This window comes from Notolabrus celidotus, chromosome 16 (assembly GCF_009762535.1).
Source record: "Notolabrus celidotus isolate fNotCel1 chromosome 16, fNotCel1.pri, whole genome shotgun sequence".
NCBI lineage: Eukaryota > Metazoa > Chordata > Actinopteri > Labriformes > Labridae > Notolabrus > Notolabrus celidotus.
In genome coordinates this window covers 13,816,702-13,844,358 of record NC_048287.1, presented here as the reverse complement: position 1 = coordinate 13,844,358, position 27,657 = coordinate 13,816,702, and the positions used below count along the sequence as shown (strand labels likewise).

The 27,657-nt window shown below is 41.9% G+C and overlaps 4 protein-coding genes across 5 annotated transcripts; 2 read left to right on the top strand and 2 right to left on the bottom strand.

The window, feature by feature from the left end:
- Nucleotides 1-765: 765 nt before the first annotated feature.
- On the top strand, nt 766-5,242 carry LOC117828317 (proline-rich protein 15-like protein). Its single transcript, XM_034705356.1, has 2 exons — nt 766-1,105; nt 5,235-5,242. The coding sequence occupies exons 1-2, from the start codon at nt 766-768 to the stop codon at nt 5,240-5,242; spliced, it is 348 nt and encodes a 115-aa protein (XP_034561247.1).
- Nucleotides 3,126-13,008, top strand: wipf3 (WAS/WASL interacting protein family member 3). 2 transcript variants are annotated; one of them, XM_034705484.1, is made up of 8 exons: nt 3,126-3,611; nt 5,235-5,338; nt 7,831-7,960; nt 9,054-9,206; nt 9,310-10,020; nt 11,440-11,577; nt 11,674-11,775; nt 11,898-13,008. In XM_034705484.1, exons 2-8 carry the CDS (start codon nt 5,252-5,254, stop codon nt 11,936-11,938), a joined length of 1,362 nt encoding a protein of 453 aa, XP_034561375.1. In that variant the 5' UTR covers nt 3,126-3,611; nt 5,235-5,251; the 3' UTR covers nt 11,939-13,008. The 2 variants fall into 2 exon arrangements, with proteins under 2 accessions (XP_034561375.1, XP_034561374.1); XM_034705483.1 differs by having other exon boundaries at nt 3,131-3,611; nt 11,671-11,775; nt 11,898-13,006.
- Nucleotides 13,009-13,295: 287 nt separating this feature from the next.
- LOC117828383 (peptidyl-prolyl cis-trans isomerase FKBP14-like) lies at nt 13,296-17,027 on the bottom strand. Its single transcript, XM_034705485.1, has 4 exons — nt 16,687-17,027; nt 15,603-15,754; nt 15,021-15,148; nt 13,296-14,417 (listed from the first exon to the last, which is right to left on the bottom strand). Exons 1-4 carry the CDS (start codon nt 16,878-16,880, stop codon nt 14,259-14,261), a joined length of 633 nt encoding a protein of 210 aa, XP_034561376.1. The 5' UTR covers nt 16,881-17,027; the 3' UTR covers nt 13,296-14,258.
- An 81-nt stretch (nt 17,028-17,108) lies between these two features.
- On the bottom strand, nt 17,109-27,349 carry wu:fc38h03 (acetylcholinesterase collagenic tail peptide). The gene is made up of 18 exons (XM_034705580.1): nt 26,973-27,349; nt 26,244-26,359; nt 26,026-26,135; nt 25,787-25,906; nt 25,502-25,546; nt 25,351-25,377; nt 23,936-24,007; nt 23,802-23,864; nt 23,686-23,712; nt 23,545-23,589; nt 23,255-23,290; nt 23,102-23,182; nt 22,621-22,717; nt 20,880-21,019; nt 20,656-20,775; nt 20,110-20,239; nt 19,481-19,583; nt 17,109-18,059 (listed from the first exon to the last, which is right to left on the bottom strand). The coding sequence occupies exons 2-18, from the start codon at nt 26,347-26,349 to the stop codon at nt 17,990-17,992; spliced, it is 1,392 nt and encodes a 463-aa protein (XP_034561471.1). The 5' UTR covers nt 26,350-26,359; nt 26,973-27,349; the 3' UTR covers nt 17,109-17,989.
- Nucleotides 27,350-27,657: the final 308 nt, after the last annotated feature.

The window sequence follows — 27,657 nt, the reverse complement described above, 5'->3', positions numbered from 1 at the left end:
TATAAATGTGTCAATTCATTTGTACTTTTCGCAAGAGTCGACTAAGAAGAAGAGAAGAGGCATTTAATGAAAGCAGGAGAGGAGAAATTATCAGTTTGTGGCGGTGGAAGATGTAAGGAGGGAGGACACCTGGCTCGTGTGTGTAATGGATATTGCAGCGACCCTCTGAAGGACTCCTCCACTCCCTGAAGACGACAACCACCTGTACTTAGGTTTGAGACCTCAACACGAGCTATAGTGTCACAAATACACTTCACCGGGGGTCGTTTTAAGTGTCCCCCGCACCTGTAGTAGACCAGGTGAGTTTTCATGAGAGCTTTATTTGCGCATTGTTAACTTGTGAATCACAGCTTGGGTTTGCTCTGCTGTTCTCAAGAGTCATTAAACCAGTTTTACAGAGAAGGTAAACATGGTCACACTGGTTATTTGTGGGATTAGTAGGTCTCACCAGTAGAACATTGCTATTCGAGAGGTAAAATCACATCAGAAGATTTAGAAAAGGGAAACGATGACATTCATATTGAATAAAGGATGTATGAGTTGTGTGAGGATGAGAACCTTAGGATAATGATGTTTCAGGGTTCATGTTTTTGAGCATCGCCAACATTAAGAGTAGAGTGGCCAGGCATATGGAAAGCCAGCTCAGGACATGCCATGATATGATTTAAAGGATTATATTGCATCTCTTAAAATGATATTGATACAGAGGGGAACATTTCAACAACAGTTCTGTTTTCTGTTTCAGTCCCCTTATTCCAGTCCAAGATGACAGAGAGGTCCCCATGGTGGAGGGCATTCCTGCCCAAGAAGAAGAATGGAGGAAAAGACCCAACCCTTGAGGCAGACTTTGACCCTTTTGCTCAACGCTCCGGGAAGCAAAAGGACCCCAACAAGGCTTCTGGTGACCAACCTCAACAGGACTCTGACAAGGGCTCCGGCCTCTCCCAGGATGAAACCTTTGACGACTCCCGCATGGACTCAGTCTTCAACGAGCAGACTTGTCGCAGAAATCTGACTGTGTCACGCTCGGGTCGGTTCAAGGAGAAGAGGAGAATACGATCAAGCCTCCCCTCACAGGAGAGAGAGACTGAGCACGGGACAACAGGTAGAGAGGAGAGACGGTGACGGAGACTGCTTGAAAAAGATGCTTGCGGAAACAGAGGAGCGCTGGTGTACCTGAAGATGTTTCACCAAGAGGTCTGCTGAATGTTGGTGATGATGGTGACGTTGAAGGTGACTATGATCAGTACTGAAGGAATAAGGTTAAGTTGTACATGAAATGTTGCTGATGGACTTCTGCCAGAGAGCCACAATGATGAATGACTTGAAAATGGAGTATTTGTTTTCCAGGATGGTTATCGAACCATCTCACCAGCTATAACCCCAAATTACAGCTCAAAGGAAGAGCTCTAAATGTACTTAGGAGCCCAATGCTATGTTGACATCTAACAACTATGGTCCATAGTTGGTTGGACAAGCTTGAAGAAGTCACATCCTCCATGCCACTTTAGACACTCAAGATAAAATGTTTCAGGAAAACATTGTAAAAATGATGTTTACATGATGTCATGAGAATAATTTATGTATAACAATGAAGGAAAACGCTCCTCTTACTATTGCTTTTACAAAAAAATGTTGATTCTAAAGGGTTAGAAGGATGTTTATGAATGTGTAACATGATTACCTTATTATGTGTGAAAAAAATCGGTTAGTGAAAGATGTAAAGGAATACTTGTGAGCAGCATTGAGTCAGACGCACAACACTTGCCAACATAAAAGACTTAAAATGAAGGATGAAATCCAGCATGTTAAAGACATGATAGGTCCAAAAAGAAAGCTAATACTGACATTGAAGTAAAAGCTAACAGTGTGATATCTAACAGAATGAGATACAAGCTTTTAGCAGAGAAAGTGTGATCCAGCTGCTGTATTTTGGACCACCTGTGAATACTTAAATGAAGGCAAAATATACTAAATAAATCTGATAACTGCTACAAAGAATTGAAAGAGTGTGTGTGTTTCATAATCCCATTTATTGACAATGTAATGGCTTAACTTAGAGGGGTACTAAGATGACTTTGTGTTCTCCAGCGTGACAAAACTGTCTTTAGGCAATGATCCATTCAAATCAAACATCTTTTACAGACGCTTAAACAAGAATTGTGCATCTCAAGACCGAAAATGACCTTATTGCGTAAAATGCACAATAGTAGTCCTCCTGGCAGCAATGCTGGTGCCTGATCATCGCTTTACTTGAAAAGGCGAGGAGAAGGTGTGTTGATATTCTATTGTCTGAGAAGGACAATTACAAGGAATTAAAGCCATTTATATTTAGCCTCTGCTGTGTATGTCAAAGCCAGGCCTAATTACGCTGTCCTGTGGGTTAAAGGGAGGAGCACGCCTGTATCACTGCATTCCTGTGTGACTGTGGAGGATTGAGGTGTGTGAATCTGCAGCTTTCATGTTTATATAACCACGTTGCAGTAGCTGATGAGCCTTTAATGGCGTTAAAACATCAGTTTGATTCAATTTCATAGGCATGAAAGTTAAAGAGTCAGTATGTCCAACGCTTTAAACCACTATAAGAATCAAGGGATAAGAGAATATTGTTTTTGAAGGGCTGTTTAATGGGTTGTAGTGTTTATGTGAACGTGTATGTTTGTGTGTAAATGACTCTTCAAGGTCTGACTTGCTGTGTTTTTTGTGTGTTCCTGTGTTTTGTTTAGATCTTTGTGTTTTTTGAGACTGTGTGTGTGTTTTGTGTGTTTCTCAGGTTCAGTTTGCCCTCAGGTCAAGAAATCTTGCGTCTTTAATCTCATATTTTGGCTTTTCTCAAGGGAGTTTCCCTGTGTTTTGAAAGTGTAAAGCTTTGGTAGCATGTATTTACTTACTGGGAAAATGTTTCTTTTATTTAGTCAGGTATTTAATTTTTTTTTTTAAAGTAGTAAAAGTAGTATCAAGGTTCTTGGTGTTTGCATGCACACATTTGAATAAGGATGACTTGTAGTGTCATATTTCCAACACAGGGGGGCGACAATGTGCCATCTCATCTCAAGAGTAATAGACCGAAGTCAAAGTCAGAACTGATGAAGACAAACTCCACCCAGAAAGATCTTCTTACATAAACAGTCACTGGTGAAAACTTTTTCGAGCCGGTTCTCATGAATCTTTCACACGTTTATTTTATCCCACAGCAGGTGTAATTCGAGGTTAGGGAAAGTGACTCTTTGCCACAGCCAATAAGCGCATTCTTTCTCTTCCTCACATTGGTCCCGTGATGCGTTCAGGGCGGTGAGGTGTGTCATCTCGCTGAGCCCCTCCTGTCGCGCGTTACAGAGAATAAACAGTTATAAAGAGAGCATTGTGTTGGACAACTGTAAAATCCTAATTTGTTGCCTTTACTGCGTTGAAATGAGCATGAAGTGAAGTTAAACTTTCTGGAGGTGCTTTTTGAAGTATGCAGGAGCCCACACGCCAGATAAGAAGTGTCCGCGTCTGACTAAATATAACTTTGTAACTTTCTGACTTGGGGCTTACTATGAGGCCAGTTTGCTGTGCTCCATCTCACTGAAGGCTTCTCTGCAACAGGTGAATTTCGGATATTTCTGAAGGTAAGAAGACAGGGCTCATACTGACATGTAATTTTGGTTATTGCAGGTGGAAGCTCTATTTTTCTCCAAAACTTTGTGATATGTGTGAAGATAATTAAAACTAAGACTCTATAAATAACTGTTTCGAAAGATGGACTGTGTTTGTCAGCATCTGGCCTTATAGGTTATCCCTCTATGAAGGATGTGTTTTCCAAAGAAGTTAAGACATTTTTTATACATATTTCTGCTCTAAAGATATTTATGTAGAAGGATTATTGTTGACCCTTTTTTGTAAACACAATTCCTCATTATTTGGGCTCCTATTTACCCACTGCTGTATTTAGTTATGTGATAGAATCACAGTTTTAATGACTGAAAAGTAGCATTTCCCCTTTAAATTGTGCTGTTTTCTTTGTTTGCTACAAACTGGCTACATTTTATGAAAGTAATGATAGGCAGTAATGTGTTCAAGCATTGTTTCCTTGGCATGCAAATGATATGCATTGGTAAAACTATTATCTTTTTGCAAAGAAATGATTCCCAGACTATAACCTGTGCGTTCGAACACATTGATAACACAGATCCAGTACAGTGGTATTGCTTTAAATACTTCTCAAATCCTCCTCCATTGTGTCAGTAATTTTGCATTATTTGCAAAACAAAGTTTTTAAATCCCTTGCATTTTCTTCTGCCCCTTCCAGCTGTTTGTATGTCTCATTATGACTTATTTTCTTCAGGAAGAACAAGCAGTCAACAGGCCAAAGACCAGCAACTGGTGTGAGAGGTGCATTCCCTCTCAGACTCCCACCTGTTTCTGTGTAGCCGAGCTAAACAGCATTCAGCTTTGCCCCTTTAATAACCTACACTGGCAGTGTCACAGAGGCTACTTGACACAGATAAGAAGATCAAAATAGCAACTCTAGACAGTCTGCCAAATGCATAGATGGGAGGCATAATCAGAAAACACACACAAGGACATAGATATTGAACAACAACAGGTTCCCTCGTCTGTTTAATTAAATAGCCCTGTAGAAGTATGTGACAATTCAGCAGAGAACTGAATGTGCACAAAACCTCGGGCTGTTTTCAGTCTCTGGAAGACAGCATGTCAAGAATTTATGATGTCACAGAGTTTGGGTGGAGGTCTCAGTCACTGTCGCTGTGGATCGTTTTCTCAGTCAGCAGACAAAAACGTGTAGAGACTGAAACAAGGCGACATATTCCTGGACATGAGCTGTTCCTAGACGACAACACATCCTGAGCAGAGTTACGTGTGTGGTTAAAACAATGTGTGGAGTATTTTCCTGTGGAGTTTCCTCAATTTGTTTTCCATTCACTCCTCTACACTGAAGGTCTGAAGGGTTGGGGTCCATTACTTTGCACACAACAAGCTCCATTGTTCTTCTCCCAAGTCCTGCAACCGAGCATTGTGGGAGGAAGAGGAGGACAGTGTCTAAGGGGAGGGATTGCATGTGTGTCGGATTTCTCTGTAGAGGATGGAGCCCTCGCTGTTTCCTGTTTTGCTGAGCACGAGGGTGAAAGAACTTCCTGTACAGAGAAGAGGGTAGGAGGTCATCGAAGTGCCCTGCAACACAGTAGCAGCTTCTGACATGAATTGTATGGTGTCTGTGTTTGTGTCCACAGGTATCTGAGACCTCGTCATGCCAGTCCCCCCTCCTCCTCCTCCCCCTCCACCTCCCCTGGCTCCCCCTCCACCTCCACCCCCACCCAGCGCTGCCCTACCACAGGTAACCATGTGTGTTTGTGCTTGAGTGACTCTACTCTTTCATGCAACTGTAAACGCTCGTTCGTGTCCTTCTCACTGACCGTCACCTGCAGGGTATTTGCATTATTGATCGGGATGACACGCACACACACTCTAACGCATATACTCAAACACACACACAGTAGTGCAGACAGCAGACTCTCAGTAGCAGCAGAGTGTTATGTTTCCACAGCAAGTGCACAGTGTCCTCATGTTAGATTAGTTGTCGCTGCCAGCAAACAAGGCCACAGCGCAGAGACACAGCTTCAGGATACACCGATAAACTGAACCAGACTCTGTGAGAAAACAACAGACATTTGTACAGTATACAAAAAGGATCATCTCTCATCCGCTTTCTGAATTTGTTTTCATGTCTGTTTTTCAAAAGGGATGTTAACATGGTGGTGATAGTGTTATATATGTTCCCTACTTAGCTCCTTATGTAACGAGATTAAATCAAATAAAACCTAAAATCTGGAATGCACACTGCAGGATTACAGCTAATGATTATTTTATATGCTGTTTATATCTTTTTGGGATTAAACTTTTTCAAAATCTGTCAGAAAACAGGATTTGCCAATCAAATTTACAGAGGCAGATCCAAAGGGTCTGCTAGAGGTGGCACGAGCACCATTTGGCCACCTCTGAAAAGCTTGGAGCTTGATTTACAAGTGCAGCACATTTCTTGTTGGTACTTTGTACTGTTACTTTGGACATACATATTTGTAGGGCATTTTCACTGAGAGCTGAGGAGAGATGATAAATATGTGGAGTAGAGAGTGGGGAAGGACATTCAACCAAGGAGTCGAACAAACAATGGCTTCGACCAGGACTGTACATGGGGCTGCTTAACTGGCACCTCACATCTTTTTGAGTGCTTGAAGAATTACCTGGGACTTCCACCAGATTCGTGTCTAGTCTATCTCCGATCCCTCTCCCGTGCTCTCTCCTCAGTCAACACCCACCGTTTGCGTTTTCAGAACGCAGCACAGAGCAGGACCACTGGACAGCTGGAGTCATGTGAACCAGGTTTTCCCGCGGTAATTACTGCATTAATGAATATCCGACTCCTCTCATCATCCATGTTGTCTTTATGGTCCTCTGAAAACCTCTGACCTGATGGCTCCAAGCCTGGCTTCACTCATTATGACATTTGTTGTTGTAGTCAACTGAAAAACAATCTGGCGATAACACAGTGTGTTTTATTCTGAAAATTAACTGGATGTTTTAATTTCTTTTGGTGCCCGACTTCCTGTTCTGCTTGATCTTCTATGTTGAGATTTATGTGTCGTGCTCCTGCATCCAGCAAAATAAGAAGTCTTGCACATCGGATCCAGTGGGAGTTAACACATTGACTAGAATCCACTAACCTATCCACTACGGCACCGTGACTGATCGGACACAGACCGGACACTGATCCGGTGTAAGTCCTGGGAATACACATCTGAAAAAAGTGGGATCATCTTACATTCAGTTTAGTGATTAAATGTCAATATTTGTTTCATTAGTAGTGGATGGCACCTATTTACCTAAATAGAGTAAATAAACAACTTATAAACACGTCTACCGAAACACTAACAAATATAAGCCGAACTACCATTAACAGAGGCCAAACACTATTAACTAAATACATTAACAAAAAACAACAATGAAAAATGAAGTCAAAGGCCTTGAAACACACACTTCGTACACTAAAGGATAGAGAACTAGTCCCTGGACGACATCAAAATACACACAGCCACAGGCACTGGCTGCCTCCGCTCTCCTGCTTATATACTCTGTCTCTGATTGCCAATCAGGTACAGGTGTGCCCAATCACCTGCTGTGCGACAGAGAAAACACACAACACAAATACCACGACACATATAACCACCACATATCTCATGACTGAAGCTCGCCATTACTGCTATGATGCCAGGAGGATGAAAGATAAAGATGAACAAAGTTGCTAACAAATGGGATAAGGAAACAGCAAAGAAATATGGTGTTACAGAGTGTAATGTCTGAGGATGGCGAGCACGAAAAGATCGTCTTAATATGCTCATGAGAGTATGTTACTGAAAAATTGATCAAAGGTATGCCAATTAGGAGACCCATCATCCCTTTGATAGACTGCAGGTTATTCAAACTTGTATGGTATTGAAACACTGATACCATAAGTTCTGTAGGTTAATCAAGTGAAATAAATGATCAAATATATAAAAATAACTCCCTACATTGAATTACAAAGCAAATCACAGACCAAAACCAAGCAAGGAAACAAAGGATGATTGAATAGGGTTGGTGCAAAGCAACAAAAGGAGCACTCTTGATTCTTGAAGGAAGGATGGATTTAAAAAAGAGAGATTTAAGGACTCAGAGTGGATGAGAAGTAAAATGAGGAAAGATAATTCCTGAAGTGGACTCTTTGGAGAGGACACATAGGGTAAAAAAACTAGTCAAAGTTATAAGACTCTTCTTTCCTTTCTGTCATAGTGTCCAGCTGAGCCTCCTAAGCTCCAGTCGGGTGGAGGAGGGAGAAATGCCCTGCTGTCCGACATCCAGAAAGGAGCCAGGCTCAAGAAAGTCACAGAGGTCAACGACCGCAGCGCCCCTGCTGTCGATAGTAAGAGCAATGTCCTTATTGACTACCAGTACACACACTCAGACTGTGCTAAGACGCTGAATCACAAACAAACAGCATCACAAGTTACTGTAGCTCTGATTTGTGTATTGGTATTCTCTAGTGTTATGCATTTGGGTATAAAGGGAGTTCAGTTAGATTATGTTGATCCTCTTTAGCTACGTTTGAGCACTGTCACACACACTTCAGGTAGAATGTTCCACATCAGATACAAATGCAACCATAATAGAAAACTACAGTACACAGAGACTAACACAACGTAACATTCAATAGTTAACTGAATAACCTACATTTGTGAAGGCTTTTTGAGACATCTTTTAGCCTTAAAATGTAGTTTGTTGTGATGTTACATTCAAGTAGCATGTTGTTTCAGTGGGTCCAGTGTTTGTTTAACTTGCATGGGGACATTAGCCTGTTGAAAGAACTGTAGTGTACTGTAGTTTTGGCAGCCACATGTATGGATCCGTGCCAGTTGAAACACACTGCTTTGTTTTGTAAAGGTGTGAAGATCTCCCTTAGGGACATGACGAATTTTGGGTGGTGCAAAACTTAATCATGTCCCTACCTGAACTTTTGCTGGTGATATTGAGCACATTTAACACTTGTTAAAATAGCAACTTTGTTTGAAAGGGATGACATTTGTGAATATATTTGCAGTAAGTACATATACTGTCATAATAATGATGATTAAATTGTCACTGTTTTAAGAAAGGGAATATGTATAGTTAATAGGTGGTGATGCAAATTACAATTACCACAGGGTGAGCAAGACCCGATGTGAAAAATAACTTTGTAGTGATCGGCAGACATAAAGATGCACTCACCTCCGCTGCTGTTGCCTGGATTACAGGACAGTATCTTGAGCCATTGTTTTCAATCTAGAATTGCATGGAGTAGCTCCTCAGGCTGCTCTCACATCTATGTCTGGAACTCTAATTGTTTCCAGACTCTCAAGAGCAGCCTGAGACAGTAGCTAGCGTTTTTAGCAAATCAAGTATTTAACACAGCTTAGTGTTAAGTAAGGGAGCCAGGTGACTATCATTTGTAACAAATGTGGACATGTGTTTTCCTCAAGAGCCCAAAACTAGCACTGGAGATACATCTAGCAGTGGTGGTGCTTCAACAGGAGGGACAGCACCCATGGGACCCACATTGGGTGGGCTCTTTGCTGGGGGGTTCCCAACCCTCAGGCCTATAGGGCAGAGAGACCTAGCAGGAAAGACTCCAGGTTGGTACAAAATGTCTTACTAAATTCAGATTGACCACACAGTTCATTGTGTTTTAATTACTCAGCTTTGTGTATGTGTGTGTTTGTATGTGTTTGTTTTAAGTGTCGCGCTCAAGCTCCTCCGCCTCCCTGAAGCCGCAGTGGAACCCCCCCTTGCTGGCAGACATCAGCTCTGAGCCTCTGAAGACTGTAGAAGCCCGGAGCTCCGCCCATCACCCGCTCGCCCCCTCATCCTCAGCTCCTCCCTCACCCTCTTACGGCAGCAAGCACCCCCCTCCCTTCCCTGCTTCCTCTCCCCCTCCACTTCCACCTGCCCCTCCCTCAGCTCCTCCCCCACCCCCCCCACCTCAAGCCTTCCAGGACCGTCCAAGCAACAAGCCTCCACCTCTCCCCTCCTGTCCTCCTCCTCCACCTCCCTCCCAGGTCACCAAACCCACCTGGCTCCCCATCCAGCATTCACATTACACCTCCTTCACCCAGCCCTCTACTCCTCCTCCTCCTCCTCCTCCACCTTTCCAGTCCCCTTCTGCTGTGCCAGGGGACCGCTCCTCAGGGTGCTTTTACCCTTCGCATCCCTCTCCTGTCCACACTGAATCTTCCAGGTTCCCCATCCTGCGAGACAGCCCACTGGGTCCTCCTCCCCCACCTCCTCCACCACCTCTTCCAGTTTCTTTCACCCCCAGCTGCCCATCTAACCTCCCCCCTCCACCACCTAAGGTGCCTCCAGTGCCCTCTCCGACAATGCGCTCTCTGCCTCCATCATACCCCTGCAATGCCCCCACACGACGTCCGCCTGCTGTGCCCAGGAGTGCTGGTTGGTACACACTAAGAAGGGGATCTATTTTATTCATACCAGTGACTTTTCTCGTAATGGATAACTGTTGAAGATAGATGAAAGGGACCTGCTGCTATGGTTTGTTTGGAGTTAGCTTTCCAAAGCAGCAGTTAAACGAGATTTCCATTTGTGTTCAAACTCAATGAACACTTAAAGTATAGTTAGTAAGATGAAACCTCCTACAAAGCTGCTATAACATGTAAAAAAAAAGATGGCAATCAAATGATTACATTATTTTGTTCACATCTTTTAAAGTTAGATAGGACACTGGAAGGCATCCTCAACAATTGTTTCTAATCTTTTTAGAAGATTAGACATGTAAGTAGAGAAGCTTAAAGCCCATGTGAGGAGCTGGTTGATTTATTGATGCCTCTTTATGACCTATAAAAGCAAACTGGAACATCAGTGACATGACTGATATGTCTTTACAATAGCTTGTAATGTCCAAAACATCTTGTGGTTTTAAAGGTGTTAATTGAATTATTTGAACTGCATTCTACAAAAAAGTGTTGTTTTTTTTCATTGCAAAGATTACAGTGAGTAAAACAGTCAACATCTGAGCATTGAAATAAAGCAGGGTGAGATTTTTTTGTCATAAAACATTACTGAAACCTGTACAGGACAAAACCGCCAAGGAAATAAGAGGTGCTGATTGGCCAAAGGGGGCGCCAGAAAGAAACACAAACTGAAGGTTCCCCACAGGAGCTTTAAAGTGAGTGAACTGGGGCGCTGGTGGCCAATGGTCTAAGCGCCCCATGTATAGAGGCTACAGTCCTCCTCGCAGAGGTCACTGGTTCATCTCCCGGCCGGTCGACCGGGCCGGGAGTTGGAAAAAAAATGCAAAAAAAAAAAAATGCTCAAAATCATTACAAAACATGAACGCAAGTGTTTCATGGATCACTTCACTACTTAGTGATGTATTACCTATATTGAGGGTTTGCAGGTGGACATAGTTTCATTTAAAGCTCCTGTGAGTAATATTGTGTATGTTTTGCTGCACCCTATTGACAAAGTTAATTTTGTCTTGGGTGTAAGATTTTTTTGGGGGATACTTATATCATTGTTTATGTACACAGTTGCACATTTGACCCAACATGTTTGTGATGAAAAAAACCTTGGGGAACATTTTTTAGGTAATTGCTAGTTGTACATTTTTCTACTTGAGAAACATCCAACAAAGTACAGGCTGGAGAGTGTTGCAGCTAGTCATTAAAGCAAACCTGGTATGTGCTGTGTAACTTTTTTCTCTGTCTAGTTTTAACACATCAGTGTGATTTTAAAGTGTTTATTCGGCTTCTTAGTCAAAGTTCAAAAAATAGCATACTAGTTGTGATAATGTTACAGATGATGCTTGACTCCTCTCTGACCCCTCTGCTCTGTTGTCGCCCATTGTAACAGGTGTTGGTCGGCTGGCTCCTCCTCCTGCTCCTCCGGCACGCTCCCCTTCGACCGAGCTGTCCAGCCGCATTCCTCCCCCTCCACCACCTCCTCCTCTGCCTCCGTCCAGCCTCAGGAACGGACACCTGCACAGCCTGGGTGAGCAGCCCTGCAATAGGCTTCAAATTCTTACTTCTTATCCCCGAAACAACTCAGCCTGTGTTCACATCTTTCCTATATACCCACCTCTAGCAGATGACTTTGAATCCAAGTTCCAGTTCCACCCTGTGGAAGATTTACCTCCTCCAGTTGAATTCAAGCCTTTCCCTCGGATCTACCCCAGCAAAGAAAACAGAGGTAACATCATCGGACATATATTATGTCCTACTTTAAAGCATCTGCTAAATGACATTGTACTTTGGACCCCATCATCACCCGTTAAGTTTTCTTCTTCTTCTTCCCCTTTTCTTCCTCGACAGTGAATGTCAAACCACCTGGGATGAGGACACACCTCAGATGAGTCACGCTCATCTTCATCCCCCTACACGTATCAGCAGCTACACTCCTCTCCTTCCTCATCATGACAGTAACAGGACAGCAGTGGTGGTTCTCCTTGCGTGTATGTGTGCCTGTTGTTTGTGTGTAGTGTATTTGTGTGTGTATATGTGAGTGTCAAACAGGGTCCCGCCTTATTCTGACTATGTGACCTCTGACCTTTTCCAGTGTGGAATGTTTTGAATGTGTGTGAGGAGGAGGGCTCTCCCTACTCATGCTCATACACACACAATCTAGGGACAGTGTCCTCCAGCAGCTATATTTATCATGACTCCTGACACAGTTTGGAAGCATGACTGTGTCTACATACAGAATAGAGCATAAGTAGTTTTGTTAAAGATGTAATTATCTTTGAGTTGACGAAGCAGCACTTTTAAAGTTATAATTCAATCAAAAACAAGAGTCTGTCGATTTGGAGCTGTTTGAGGCTATCCTCTCATAATGTCTTTAGATTTTGATGTTTCTTGAATCTGAGGACATTTATCTCTACTGTGAGCCGTTAGCCAGAAGTTGCTATGCTATGGCTTTGAAGAAAATGTCACTGAAAAAAATGTAGGCATATACTTGGAAAGCACTCACCTGCACTTCAGTACATGCGTCCTTACAGAATTTAAAAACCCTTGTTCATATTGTGTAACTTTCTTGTTTTAATCTGTTTGTATCAGTAACGTACTAATCTCCAACATGAATGAAAAAGGACACATACATGAGGATTATGGGAAAGCATCCGTTATCGGTTCCTCTGAGGTGTCGTCTGCTATGAATAGATAATGACTGAGGTATAATGTTTCTTTTCTCCAAATGCATTAACTCAGTGCCACCTGCTGGTTCAATGTGATAAAAGCAACATGTGAACTAAATAAACCACAGTATTTTGTTTAAAAAAAAGAAATGTTGTCACACTATTGATCACATTTAGGAACTAACACTGAACTATACCCTGAACAGAACAGTGGTCTACCTATAGAGTTGAGTCTTGATGCATTTGCATTGAAGGAGTCAACCCCACAGCTGCAGAAACAGGATGATCTAGATTCTAGTTGGCACTGTGGAACTTTTTCTGGTGCAAGACTCAGAAGTTGAAGATGTCAAAACAGCCTGCAGCACTTTTAAAAATAATAATAAGAGCTTCACTTGAAACGACACTGTACCTGGGTTGCATTTCTCAAAGAGAATCTTTTAACCTGTACATTATGGCGAATCCATGTGCGACATAAATTTGTCACAGATATTTTGACTTCATAAAAACAGGCGATTTTCAAAATAGTGGCTAGATTCCATTCAGGTTTACCAGTACTGAACATACAAAATTACAAGGGGCATTAACATAGAACAGAGCTTTAATATAATAAAATGTTTCCTCTCAGCCAGTCATACCCTAACAAAATCAGACAGTGTCACACTCAAAAGAAAATGAAAAGTTTACATTTTCTTGACTTAACACAGTGTAGTCAATCTGAAGGTCGGGGTTCGATCTCAGGTCCCACTGTCCACATTTAGAAGTATCCTTGGGCAACACACTTAACCCCAAAACTGCTGTGGTGCTGTGTTGTTGGTGTGTGTGTGAATTGGATTAGTTAAAACTGATAGGCACTTTACAGAGCAGCCTCTGCCATCAGTGAATAGGTGAGGGTGACATGTAATGTAAAGGCGCTTTTAGTGGTCAGAAGACATGAGCTATATAAAACACAGTCCATTTACCATTTATATTGTATAAGCTTCTTTTTCTTTCTTTTTTCTTTTTTTTTTTTTGACAATCTTTTTGCACTGTAAACCACCAATCAATAGTGTCCCCCTAAGTGTATTGATCTTTTGAATACTGAAAAAAGAAACAGGTCCTTTTTTTTCTCTCAAATGGACCAATAAAAGTAAAATTTCTTTCAATCTCATCACATTTTATAAAAGGAAACAAACATTACATTTCAGAGAGCTTCAGAGGTGGATATCTTCTTACAAAGCCTGCCTAGAAGATGCATTTTCACTAGAAGCATTCACTCATTTTTTCACCATACGGTTTCCAAAAGTGTATTTACAAGGTGAAATGGGATCATCTTTCGGTAACGCAAATGTGCCACATAATGCGTTTGAAAGATCTGTGCAAATACACACTGAGATAATCAGATTTTTAAAAAAAGTTGGCTCAAATCCTTTTAAAAATGACATCACATTCATGTAACCTGAGTGGTGACCTCCAAAAGCACTGAGGTATTTTGACAGTGAACTTATAAAAAGACAGGACCCCTGTATGAATGAATGAACCAGTGAGTGTGGTACCAAATGAGAATTTAGAGTTCATCATGTCTGTATGTAAACTCTCTGGAAGAAATGAAGCCGTCTTTGTTCTCGTCCTCTTTTTCAAAGATATCGGCCACCATGTTCTCATGCAGAGTGTCGTTAGGAGGGTAGCCATGACGCTCAAACTCTTTCCTCAGGTATTCTTTTACCTGATGGACAGGGAGAGAGGGGGACAATAGACAAGAGTTTGAGAAAATAATCAAATACCAGTTAATGTATGGAAATACATTTCAAAAAGAGATTTGCAACCCACTTCAAGTTTCATCCTTTCAAAAATAAAATAAGATGCCATTAGCTAACGATCAGATTTGATATATGGTTCCCAAATAATGTGTGAACTGCCACTGAGTGAAGGATATTGCTGAATTTAACATACAAACACAATACACGCACTAATACGAATACATTAAAACTTTTATTTCAGTTTAAAGTCTGTCCCAATATCAGTGTGAATTTAATGATTTAGCTATATCACACCTCCAGCCTGACAGAAAAACACATATAACAATAAAAAAAAAGCTCTTAAAGTATAATTTATAAACACAGATCCGGATGGATCCTGTAAATCGAAAGTTAGCTGTGATACGGAACGACATCTGTGTACTCTGCTAGCCTTGATTCTATATTTAATTTCATATAATAACAGTTATGTTGACCAGAGGACTGCAAAATCAAGTCTATCCACTGTATTATGTACAAGCAGAGCCAGTTAAATGACATAACTGAAATAGAAAACATAATGAAGGCATCACCTCAGTCTTAGAGAGCCTCCAATCATCATTGAGGTCCATCTCCTGGAATGACTCGTGTGATCTGGGTCCATTTCTGATCTCAAACACCTCTATGATGAAGGTCAGTGTGCTCTCAGGTGGGATCTTACCTAACAATGGACAACAGTGCAGCACAAGATGTTTACTTAAACTCAGACTTGAATTCACGCAACATTTCTGAGTTAAAAAAAGGAAGAAATCCTGTTCTAAGTGTTAATGAGGAGCAAACTGAGGGGGCTTTATTAGTCAAAGGAGGTCATTAAGGTTGTTGTTATCATAGCAAGGTCAGTTGAGCAAAGAAGACATGGTTATTAATCGTTAGTACGGTGTGTGCTTACCAGAAGAAAAGCACAGTATTGTACAATGCATGCTCCATGGTGAGAAAAAGTTGACTATTATCACTGAACAAGACCTTCATTCAATGTGGGAGTCCTACAAAAGCCATTCAAAAGAAGACAGACAAGTACAACATACATAAATAAATTATGTATGCAACAATAATAAACATTTCTGTTCATGCAGTGAAGCTTACATTGTGCATATAAATAAACAAGGCCACAGTACCTTTCCCTTCCTTCCCATAGGCAAGTGCTGGAGGCACGACAAGTTTCCTCTTCTCTCCTGAGCACATATCCTGCAGGCCTTTGTCCCAGCCCTTGATCACCTCTTTGATGCCCAGAGTGAACCACACTGGCTGCTTGTCACCTTCAGCTCGACTGATGGATACACAGAGACATGAAGTGGTGAGTGAAGGGTGATGACAAAGGACAGAAAAAGCCTGTTGTAAAATTTCAAAAGAGCTATTTTTTCTAAATAAGTGTGTACGTGGTTTCCGGTACTTCCGGAGCCAGCCTCAAGTGGATCGTCGATGAACTGCAGTTTTCATCACTTCGCATTGGACTGGTATTTCTAGACCAGATGTTGCCACTTGAGCTAAATGTGGAGAATTGTTGTTGTTATTTTCAGTGTGCACAACTTTACAAATGGTGCCCCATAGTGGCAGTGATTACATGCATTTAACATTAGAATTTACCAAGTGGCAACCTCAGGTCTAAAAATACAAGTCTAATGCGGAAGTGCTAAAAAGTGCTGGAAAACCACATACACACCAATTCAAAAAAGACGATCTTTACAGCAGAAATAAACATGTTTACAGCCTGGAGCTTTAATATTCACTGTCTTAAGTTTTCAATACAGTCAAACTTCATTAGCCTCTGAATAGCACAGTGGAACAACTTTAAGAGATACATATCTCAAAACTACAGTACATCAAACCACAACTATCCCATAGAGTTATAAACCACAAGAAGCAAGGGAGGAAACAATATTTTAGTATTTTTGTCTGAAATGAACCTTTACATTTTTATCACGTGACCTTAAAAAAGAGGCGTCACCATGTAAATGCAGCCCGCGTGTACTAACCTAACATAGAAACGAGCTCAGCAAAAGGGAATGTTTCTACACTTTGACTCCAACAAGTTAACAAATAAACCTTCTTATCAAACGTTTAATAGCTGACAAGCTAATTGAAGAGGTGTGAAAACAGAACGTGGCTTCATTTGAACGTAACCAACAGGAGAAGTAGAGTAAAAGTTATTAGAAGTAAGGACATGTTTCTGCCTTCGTGCCATCACCAAACACAGCCTACCTGGAGTGAAACATGGTCCCGTTCTCAAGGTATCCCTCATGATGTACCAGCAGGATGTCTCCGTACTTTGATTTACGATGACAGAGAAAAGGTCTGTGCATGACTTCTATCGTCACCTCTGCTTCAGGTAGCTTCCCTCCACTGACACACAGCAGCAGAGAGGAGCAGAGCCAGCTCAGCACCGACAGCAGCATGCTCACACAACACAACCTGTGCCAACAAGCAGCCCGATAAAGAGGCAAGTAAAACTTTTGAACAAATGTTGTGCAGAGGAGCAGATGGTCCTCTACGTGGCAGTTTCATCATACGTGTTGTTGCAGGAAGTGTGCCTCTGATTGGTCACTTTCCTCTAGTAACCCCTCCCAAAGTCTCTCCCTCTGTCAGATCCCCTGTTACACCTTCGAAATGAAGACTCTGCAGTCAACTGTAGATCTAGTATTTATTAATGTACCATGTTTTATGAAATGTACAGTCATGCTGGAAGATTTCCACTGATCAGACCTTGTCTTATCATTTTTATGTGACTGAGTAGTCTCTTCATGCTGCTTGAGGGTATTTTTCATGTGTTTGTTGCAGCCTTACAATCACTTTTCTTCTGTCGGCTATCTGAACATTCACTTAATTAGAACAACACTTTGGCTAATACATTTACAGCACAGTTTAAAGTGTTCAGCTGTGTATCGATACACAATTACATGCAATTGAACAACATCACAGTTTACTAAAGTCAAATTCCTTGTGTGTTCAAGCATACTTGGCGAATAAAGCTGATAAAGCTGATTCTGAACATTGCACTTCATAAATACAGGTTTTGTAATACATTGCACAGGAATTGGCACATTTACACACCCCTGATTTGCATACTACAGTACATAGAGTATCAATAATATCATTGCTTCTTTGAGAAAACGGCTCTTTTTCCCTTACTCATTACAAAAAAGTTTAGGACATAGCTTATTTCTGCATCAACAGTCAGCAAGTCATACACATTGTAAGTATTTCATATGATACAATCATTTAAATGTTCCCTGCCATCACTAGTATCCATAACAGTCCTGCAGCCGATGAAAGGGCAGAAACAGAGCTCCTCCCTGAGGCCAGTGAGAGATTAAAGCCAAAGCTGACTCTCATGGTTTTTCATGGCTCAGAGCAGACACAAGAGCTTCCCCTTAGTTCTCTTCTTCAGTCCAGCAGTTATTTTTTAAAGGGTAAGACTTCAGTAGAAATCTGGAGTGCATTCCCCGTGATCAGAAAGAGGAGCTGCAAAGGTGCAATCTTGCCTTTTTTTCCCTCACTTCTCAGTTCAGGTGAAATACTTGCAACCAGTGGAATCAATGATACAAGAATCTGTGCATCTGAGCTGCCCAAAGGACCTGCAGAGGAAAAGGACATTTTATTTAGTCATTCAATATAGTTTCACTGAGTACCATGTCAGGCAGCACATATCAAATCACCATCTTTTCATTTAAGGTATGGGTCAACATTTAGGGACATGTAGTTAGACTGCAAAGTATTAACACCCTTAATGTTAGTAGAATAAATATGAAGCTAGAACTCAGTAGTAATTCGCTTTGCTTAGCATGAAGTCTTGGCGGAAACAGGTGGTAACAGCTGTCCCGGCTCTTTTCTAAAGACATCAAATCAGGGGTTTCACTATCACGTCTGAAGCTTCAAACTACATATATTGCTTATACGGGATGTTGCGTGAAGGAACCTTTTCTTGGCTGGAAGCCGTGAGTTGAAAAAGTCTGATGATGTCTTATTTTTGCATGGATGAAATACGACAAGTTATCATTTATGGTTATTACCAGGATGTGTTGAACACTCTATTCTGATTGGTCAAAACCCCATATCAATGCTCATTAATTCTCAGCAACAAGAGCAAAGTCAGGGACAACTGGTTCAAACCAAGCGGCAACCTCTGGTCTAGGGGGGGTTTTCTAACGCGGCAATTTCGAAGATATTGAGATTACGAGTCTTCCAATGAGAGGCACAGCTGACTTGATTGACAGGTGGGAACACTGTAGCTGTTGGCTAGGAGGCTCAAAGCCCGCCTCTTTAAGTCACAATCGCTCGACAGCAGCAATATGGCTCCTGCCGACGATTGGCCTCAAAACAGCGCTTCTGAAACAGATGGGTGATATCACGGATACTACGTCCATATTTTATACAGTCTATGGTTTAAACAAATCATATAAAATCAATCCGCCTATTGAAGTCTGGTACAATTCACCTCTGCCCGTTGACACTGTGGCAAATGTCAGTTTTCGTGTCTTGCTTGTTTTGAGTTGCAGGAATTAATGATCCAGAGAGCCTGAAAAGACTGGCCCCCAACCATCTCTGATAGGATGATGAAATCATCTTTGTCAACTTGTTCATGTCCTTAGCTGTTAGCCAGGTGAGCAGGATAATACAGAACCAAGATAACTGTTACCCTGCCTCAAGTCTAAGCTGCCTAAGCTAGCTGCCTTTTACTTTCTAACCGATCATACAGACGCGAAAGTGACAGCCCTCTAAAATAAACATGTATATTTACCAAAATGTTGAACTGTCCCTTAAAGAATATGTATAAATTGGCAGTGTTTTGTGATATAAGCATTGAAGTCATAGAACAGTACATGCTGCGGAATAATACACCCTGATTTCAGAGACCTCATCTGTCAAAGTACAACAGTTCATTCAAGTCTTTAGATGTTTGCATTATAAATGTGCTGCTGTTTAAAAATGTATTGCACAGATGATATAATATTGGCCTATGAACACTTAAAAACTGCATGTATGTCATTGAACATACCCAGGAAGATAGGATTTGCAGGTCTGATAACCAAAGTCTTTTCCATCACACTCCTCCATGCCTTCATGTCGGTATCCGTCTCCACAGTAAGCCCACTTACAGTCTAAGATGACACGGGAAGACGCAGTGGTAGAGTTAGGAAGGAGTGAGGGAAGAGAGAGAGAGAGAGAGAGAGAGAGAGAGAGAGAGAGAGGGAAGAGAGAGAAAGAAGACATTAGTAATGCTTTGGCACTCCTGTGTGTTTCAGTGATGCCAATACAGCATTTTTCTGCTAATTTAATTGAACAGAGAAGTAAGAGGATGGCAGAAAACGAGAGGGCAAGATTAATGAAAGATCAAGGAGAGGTTTCACAGCACTCGCTGCTTTTATCCTCTGCCTTGTGGGCTCACACTCTGGGGTGCGCAGGGGTAAGGCTCTGCGGGGTGCCTTCAAAACAGCTTGATATCATACAGCTCAGTAGTGCTTGCACAGCTAAAGTCTTACCTACTCTGTATTTGAAGAACATTTATCTTCTGTTGTTTTCAATAACATGCTTAGCATTTTTTTTATTATTGTTGTTTATGTCCTGTTACATAAAAGGGTATAAAGCTTGCATAATAAGAATAAGTAAGAGAAGCATGTAACTCACTGAGACAAGCATCAGTCACAATCTGGTTTCCATCATCACACTCCTCTCCGTGCTGAGGCTGCACCTTTCCATCCCCGCACACACCAACTCTGTCCGGAACTTTCTCTGTGGACTGGAACGGCTGGAAGGGCTGAAACCAAACCACACAGGAAGCATGACACAGTTACTTCAAAAGTATCATGTCACCTGGTACACAAAGTTGTTTAAAACTGATTCAACAAAATGTAATCCTTCTTAAATCCAGTACTTTTGTTAACCTTTTTCCAGAGCTTTTGACCTCTTCCTCCCTCATCAACTCAGTAGCTTTGTTTAATATTATCAGTTCTGACGACTGCACCAAACAAGCCTTTTCTATGAAATTAAGGCAACTCCAACAATTATGGGAAATCGTGTGAAAAAGCAAGTAACTAGACCTAGAGTTTATTGTCTTTAAAGAAACTGATGTTTCTAAGATCAAAAATGAATCTCTCAACATCCAGTACTAGTTATTTCAAAATCCAAAGTGTAATAGCTCAGTTGTCAAATTCATGATATCCTGTAAGTTACCTGTATGGGCTTCCAACCATCTTTATCTTTGAAGTACAGCACCCTCTGATCTTTCCTGAATGCTAATGCATTGTCCAGTTGTAGATTTTCCATCTCCTCCTCGCTGTTTACCACGAATATCTACACACAGACAAACAGGACCAATTGATACCTGATGAGCAACAACTTGTCACTTTCAAAGGTTGATATCGCAAGTTAGCAGTTTTATGTGGGCGGGGTCTTACTGCAGGGACTTTATTTGGACCGCCGCGCTGTGTGTAGCTCCCAAAAGGAGCACTGTTAGCAACAACAGTGGAATCACAGTCACAGCGACCAGGTGGACCTGGAACACCCTTCTCTCCCTTTTCTCCCACTAGATAGAGACCTGTAACAAAGCAAAATGCACAGCAGAGAAAATGAGTTGACACACATGCCCACACTGAACTCTGATATTAAACCAAGCTGCAACCTCTGGGATCAAAAAGTAAGCTAGCAACGAGGTGTCAGAATCTGCATGTCCAGCTAAAGATGGACCCTGATATCAAAACGACATAGAGAAGAACTAAGTATGTCTACAGTTTGGTACAAAATAAATGGTTATGGTCTCTAAATCTGGCTTCCCCATTAATGAACACTGTAAAGGTTATACATCTTTCTATAAATGAATCCTAACAAAATTAAGAAGTGATGAAGTTGGCGGCTTTGAGTGACAGTAGGGTGAGTAGGTTCAGTTAGCTGTTTACTGTGGTAGCTAACTTTAGCCATGATCCTGATGTCCTAGTAATTTTTGTGGTCTTGGTTACTGATGGATCTTTTACATGTTAATAACTGAATGAATAAGTAAATAAATAAAATCAATTGTTGTGTGTTTTGCTTTACAAACACAAGTATTTCCTCACTGATATGTTAGTACTAATTAGCAGGTATCTTATTAACAGTCTCTGTACACAATGGCTCTACTTCTTGGTACAAAGTAGGGTGAACTACAAGTTTGCCTTATTCCTCAATTTTACTTAGCTTTAATTATTCGGACAAAAATAACAACTACCGCCAGCTGTCGGAAAAACATGTTAGCTAGCTATTTCATTAGCTAATGTTTTAGCTGTATGCTACTCTTATTGCTAGGTCTACCTTGTATAAGGGCACACTCACACTTGGCAATCTGTAGTGGGAACAGTAGGAACTGAATGCTGTTAACAAAAGCTGCAGAAAAACACTGATCAGTTGATTTTTTTTTTTAAAAGAGAGGAAACTGAAGGATTTAAACTTCTGTCAGAGACAGTCGACCCTTCATCTCGATGGCACAAACCTGATGATATTGAAATACTAAATAAAAGTCAAACAATTAAACAAAAGTTAAGCATTTTCAAACTCTTTCCTCTCCCCCCGTCCAAAGATAGTCACTTCGTCTAAGAAAAATAAGATGGTGACAGCAACAATGCCAACTTGAGGCTTCAAAAGGCCACAAATCAGGAGGCCCGTCTCTTATACAGTCAGCGTTCATACCATAGACTGTATAAATAATGGACGTAGTACCCTAGATGTCACCCATCTGTTCCTGAGCACTGTTTTGAAGAGGCAGGGTTGAAGCCTCCTAGCCAACAGCTATGTGTTCCCGTCCTGGAGTCATGTCCTTATTTGGGCAAAAACTTGTAATCTTAATATCTTCTGAACCTTCGTGTTAGAAAAAAATCCCCCCCCCCCCCCGGTACAGTGTGAGCCGATAGAGAAATTAGCTACATGGGGCCAAGCTGTTTTTTGAACCAGGCTGTAAACACGTTTATTAATGCTGCAAATATCATCTTTTTTGAATTGGTGCATATGTGGTTTCCGGTGTTTCTGCAGCCAGCCTCAAGCGAATTCTCAATGAATTGCAGTTTATAACACTTCATCATGGGTTTCATAGTTTGAGACCGGAGGCTGCTGCTTGGTTCATACATTATAAAATGTAGTTTGGGCTTGATGTGTCTGAGTGTGTTAATGTACCTGAGGCAGGTGGCCCTGGTGGACCAGGATGGCCGTTGGGACCAGCAGGTCCTGGAGGGCCCATAACTCCAGGGGTACCACCATGGCCCTTCATTCCCTGTGCAAACCAGGCAGCATAACAACATTAGTGAACACAGACACACACAGGATGCAACCTACATGCAACTGCCTCCTGTGAATAGCTGGGGTAATATCATCATGGAAAGTGTGTGTGTGTGTGTGTGTGTCTGTGTGTGTGTGTGTGTGTGTGTGTGTGTGTGTGTGTGTGTGTGTGTGTGTGTGTGTGTGTGTGTGTGTGTGTGTGTGTGTAAGTAAATATATAGAGATGCCAAAGACCCTACAGCCCCTAGTCAAATCTAAACTTAGCACTGGAAGTAAAAGTTGAGTGACTGAATTAGCTGGTGAAAGATGTAGCTCTCAGCTTACAGAATGTACAGAGGCCCGGCACCTTGGATATAATTTTTTCTCGTCTTTTCCTCACCTGCTTGCCTCTCTTCCCGGGCCGTCCAGTTGGCCCTCTCTTTCCTGAGACTCCTGGCTCTCCCTTTGGTCCTTGTTCCCCCTTGGTAAGAAGTTGGAAAGGATTCAGTTTTGATCCTGGCCTTAGTTGTTCTTATTACTGAATCATTCTTACCTTCTGTCCGAGCATCCCAGGCAAACCAATGGAGCCCTTAATTGGAGACAAATGAGAACATGATGTGAAAAAAGTCATCAACTCAGCAGGGCAGACACCCATACATTTTTTTAATGATCATTTAATCTAAAACTTCGAAGATAGGGACCTGAAAAGGAGTGTCCCAAGTCACAGTTTTAGGTGCCATAAGATTAAGCCACAATTAAATTAGCTGCAACCAGTTCTTGAAGAAATACTTGAAAAACAATTTAAGGACTTATAATGAAAAAAACGAAAATTTCTCCACTGACCTTATCCCCCTTTGGTCCTGCGGCTCCTTGGTCCCCACGAGTCCCCTTTAAAAAAAAAAAAGACACCAGAGAGAAACATTGAAAGAGGACGTACTTTCTGTTGTGACAAACATGAACTGTGAGAAGTGATTCTGATCTTACTTTGTCTCCTTTGTAACCAGACAAACCCTGAAAATAAATGTAAGAAATAATTACCAACTTTTCCTGCTTTGCTTACAATAACGCATTGTGTTTGATGATGTAAAAATGTAAGTGACCTTTATCCCCGGTGGTCCCCTCAGTCCTGGTAATCCCATGAGTCCTGAGTCCCCTTTTTCACCCTATAAAAATAAACATAAATATGTAGTGGTACATAATTTATTTTAAGGCACACCTATAGAATGAGACTTACCTTTGGTCCCTCTGATCCAGGCCATCCTTGAAGACCGGGTTTTCCTGGAAGGCCTGGAGCTCCTGTACGACCCTGCAGAAACACTAACATTAGTACAACAAAAATAATGCTTTTTAGCTAACTTTTCATTGAACATTATTCAATGTCTAAGTAAAAATACATACACTTCAAATGTCTATATGAGTACAGCAATCACCAAGAGCTTGTTATCCTAGCTTATCTTAGCTAGATCCTTTGTTAGGCTTTGTCAAAGGGTAACAAAACTACCTGTTCGCAACTCAAACAATCACATCAACATGATGTATCTCATTTGTTTAATCTTTATGAAATGAAAGTGCAGCAATAACATGCTGTAGTTTTCAGCTGAGTTTATATGCTGGTACTATTTCTTGGCTGGGTGTAGTGACTACTCTGGAGCTGGAGCTAAGTGTAGTTGCTTGCCAACTCTTCTGGTGTCAATCTTCTAACGTAAGTCTTAACAAGAAGTTAATATGCCTATATCACAAAACATCAAGCTTTTCCTTAGAATTGGGTTTTTTTCTATTGTATGTTGTTTTCTGCAGTGATGATGTGTAGCTATTTCTGCTGATCAAGATCATTCTTTCATGGCTCAGTCTCCCTGAAGAACTGAGTGCAATTAAATAAGGGGCTAAAATAGAAGTATATCAAACTGACTACCAAAGATGTTCGAACTGAAAATGACAGAGTACAAACCCTTGCATGGAAAGATACAACATTGCCACCAAGACTTGCTATTTATTGGACAGCCATAAAGGCCTCATTGATTTTGCTCTATTGCCAGTTCCCTGAAAGCAGGAAAGCCAAATATATAACACACAGGCCTCACAACGGTGACACCTGGACGAGAAACCAAGGGCTGCTGCCATGCTAGCAGCGTGCTCTCATTCAGCCGCCTGTCAGTGAAACCGCAGCCTATAGAGACACCGTGGACCTGCTGCTGCGTGGAATGATTTATCATGGAGAGCAAAAGCACTTAGGGAGATTAAAGTGCAGGAGTGGAGTGCTGAAGAGCCTGGATCAGCAGGACTTGAGTCCAGCGCAAGGGCTAATGGAGCCAGGCCAAGGAAAGGAGGAGAGAGAGGGAAGGAAGACGCATAGGAGAAGAAAAGAAACGAGAGGTGAGGAGCGGGATGGTGACAGGAGACCTTTGGAGATGTGATCAAGCTCTGCTGTGTGGTCAAAGACTAATGTAGCATGACCCATCTAGCAGCTGCAGAGGATATTCTGAGCACATCAATAGACAAATCACATCACAGAGATTGAGGATGCAGAGAGGGGACAGGCAGAAAGAGAGAGAGAGACCCAGATCCCATTAATCCAAGGACATGCAAGATGGACCAGAAAGAGATGAGCAAGGAAGCGAGACATGCAGGAGGAGGGAAGGAGTGGCTCACCTTTAACCCTGGACGTCCAATTTCTCCCTGGAGGAGGACAAATGAGTAGAGAGGAGATGAAGTGGTCTCTAGAGCAGAGAGGAACTCAAGGACACACACACAAATACGGAAATTCATAAGAGGTGAATTTTAAGACCATAAAGGAACAAACCGTCTCCCCTTTTGGTCCTCTTATGCCGGGCAATCCGCTGTGACCCTGAAAAATGACACAGAGTTTGTGTTGAGCTCAAATATTTTTAAAAAGCTTCGTACATTTGAACAAAAAAAATCAATACTAAGAGGGTCATCCTGCTTCATTTCCATGCCTGTTTAACAATATTTCCATCTTGGCGACCGCAAGCTGAGTACAATGTCTGATGGATGTGCTATGTTTTAATCAGACTGGAAAGTGGTGCAGGAACTAATGTGAGACTTCCATTTTTTAAATGGGCCTTACCTCTGGTCCCTCGGGTCCAGGAGGTCCTGGAGGGCCCGGCGAACACCCAGGTGACACCGGTTTTTGTTTTTCTGGTTCTGCTACTCCAAAAACACTTGGCTCTAAGATGCTAATACCATCCTGTGAAAAGACACAAAAAAATCCTAAAGGACAGGAATTCAACATGTTATATTCCATGAGACTCCTGATAAGAGCAAATGAGGTGTGTCTATGCAAGCTGGTGTGAGTGTGTGACCTACAGGGCTGCCCCGCTTCCACAGCTGAGGCGGCGGGGGGAAGAGCGGCGGCGGAGGAGGTGACATGAGGCAGCAGGGGTCAAACCTCAACGACTCATCTAACAAGCCGAGAACTGAGAGGAAGACAATCGAGAGCAGCATGACATCAGTGTGCCATGATGAATTAATTAGGTGAAAAATGCATGCAACATGTGACTCTTCAGTTCAATCTCACATCTCACCTGAGCGAGCAGCGAGGATGCTGTCCGTGTAGGAGTGACGGGATAGAGCCCACGCAGGACAGAGACAAATGTGCAAGGATACTGCAAGTTTGACCAGCTCCATCATGCAGGTTAACCTTCCCAAAGACACAATGCAAGCTATCAGACACACACACACAGACAGACACACACACACAATTTCTGCAGCCTGAGCTTAATGCACTCACTGGCAGCTGTCACTTTCTCTCTCTCTCTCTCTCTCTCTCTCTCTCTCTCTCTCTCTCTCTCCCTCTCTCTCTCTCTCTCCCTCTCTCCCTCTCTCCCTCTCTCTCTCTCTCTCTCTCTCTCTCTCTCTCTCAACAGCATAACAAACTTGTTGAAGCTCCACACTGCAGCAGATGCAGCCACCGCTGTTATTCCAGCCGTGCATCCGCCCCCTCAGTCTCGTGCCAGAATTAGACAGAGAGGGGCCTGCCACTCTGGCTTATTATGACAGAATTCCCATGTCACTTTTTATCTAATAACTGCAATTCAATGATGGTAGATTGAGGAAAGATGTAAAAAGATGTAAGAAGTACTAAAAAATAATGCAGAAAATATGCTACACATGCATCAATCAGTTATCTATACCTTCATATAGTTCTATATTTCCTCTTCATGTATGTCAATTAAAGGTGCAGAATATCTCAATTTCAGAAAAGCAGCAACGTCCTTGCATGCATGCCTTTAAATGCACGAGACCCCCCTTACCTTTTCCTTCAGACTGTGCCGCACTTGTAGAAACGCAGTCTCGCTCCCTCGCGTGCAGCCCCGCAGACTGAAGCTCCTCTCACATCTGGCAAGCTGTAGCCAATCTGGACTGCTAATAAATCTGATCCACTTATCGACCTTCCTTTATTCCGCCCGCCAGTCAATAACAACACAGTTGCAGAGAGAGGACCTGTCTTCCTCTGATCTTGTCTTCAGCAGGTGCTGAATGCTCACTAGGGGCCAACACAGAGGTGACAGCTCTGCGTCCGAGTGGATCCGGATCACAGAGGCTCGTTAACTGGTTTTAATCTCAGTGCAGCGTGCTGGATGGCAGGGATGGCTCTGACATTTCAAGTCAGCATGCTTACACTCGTTGGGCACGTTTCATGTTGCTGATGCTCTCGTCAGCGGTGAAATGGCGTCCTCTGCTGGATATTTTGGATACTACAAAATATAATAGTATAATTCATATTCTGTTTAGTGTTACATTACTTCTCTTCTCATTATTGACATGCAAATATCGGTACATGGATGTGTGAATGTGACTAACCTTCCTCCATATTTGGCTACATACCTGATACATCACATTTTCTGTTGTTCAAAATTACATCTATATTTTCAAAGTCCCGCTTATTCATTTTTCTTGTCTTTCAACTGAATTTAAATGTATTTTTTTAATCGTATC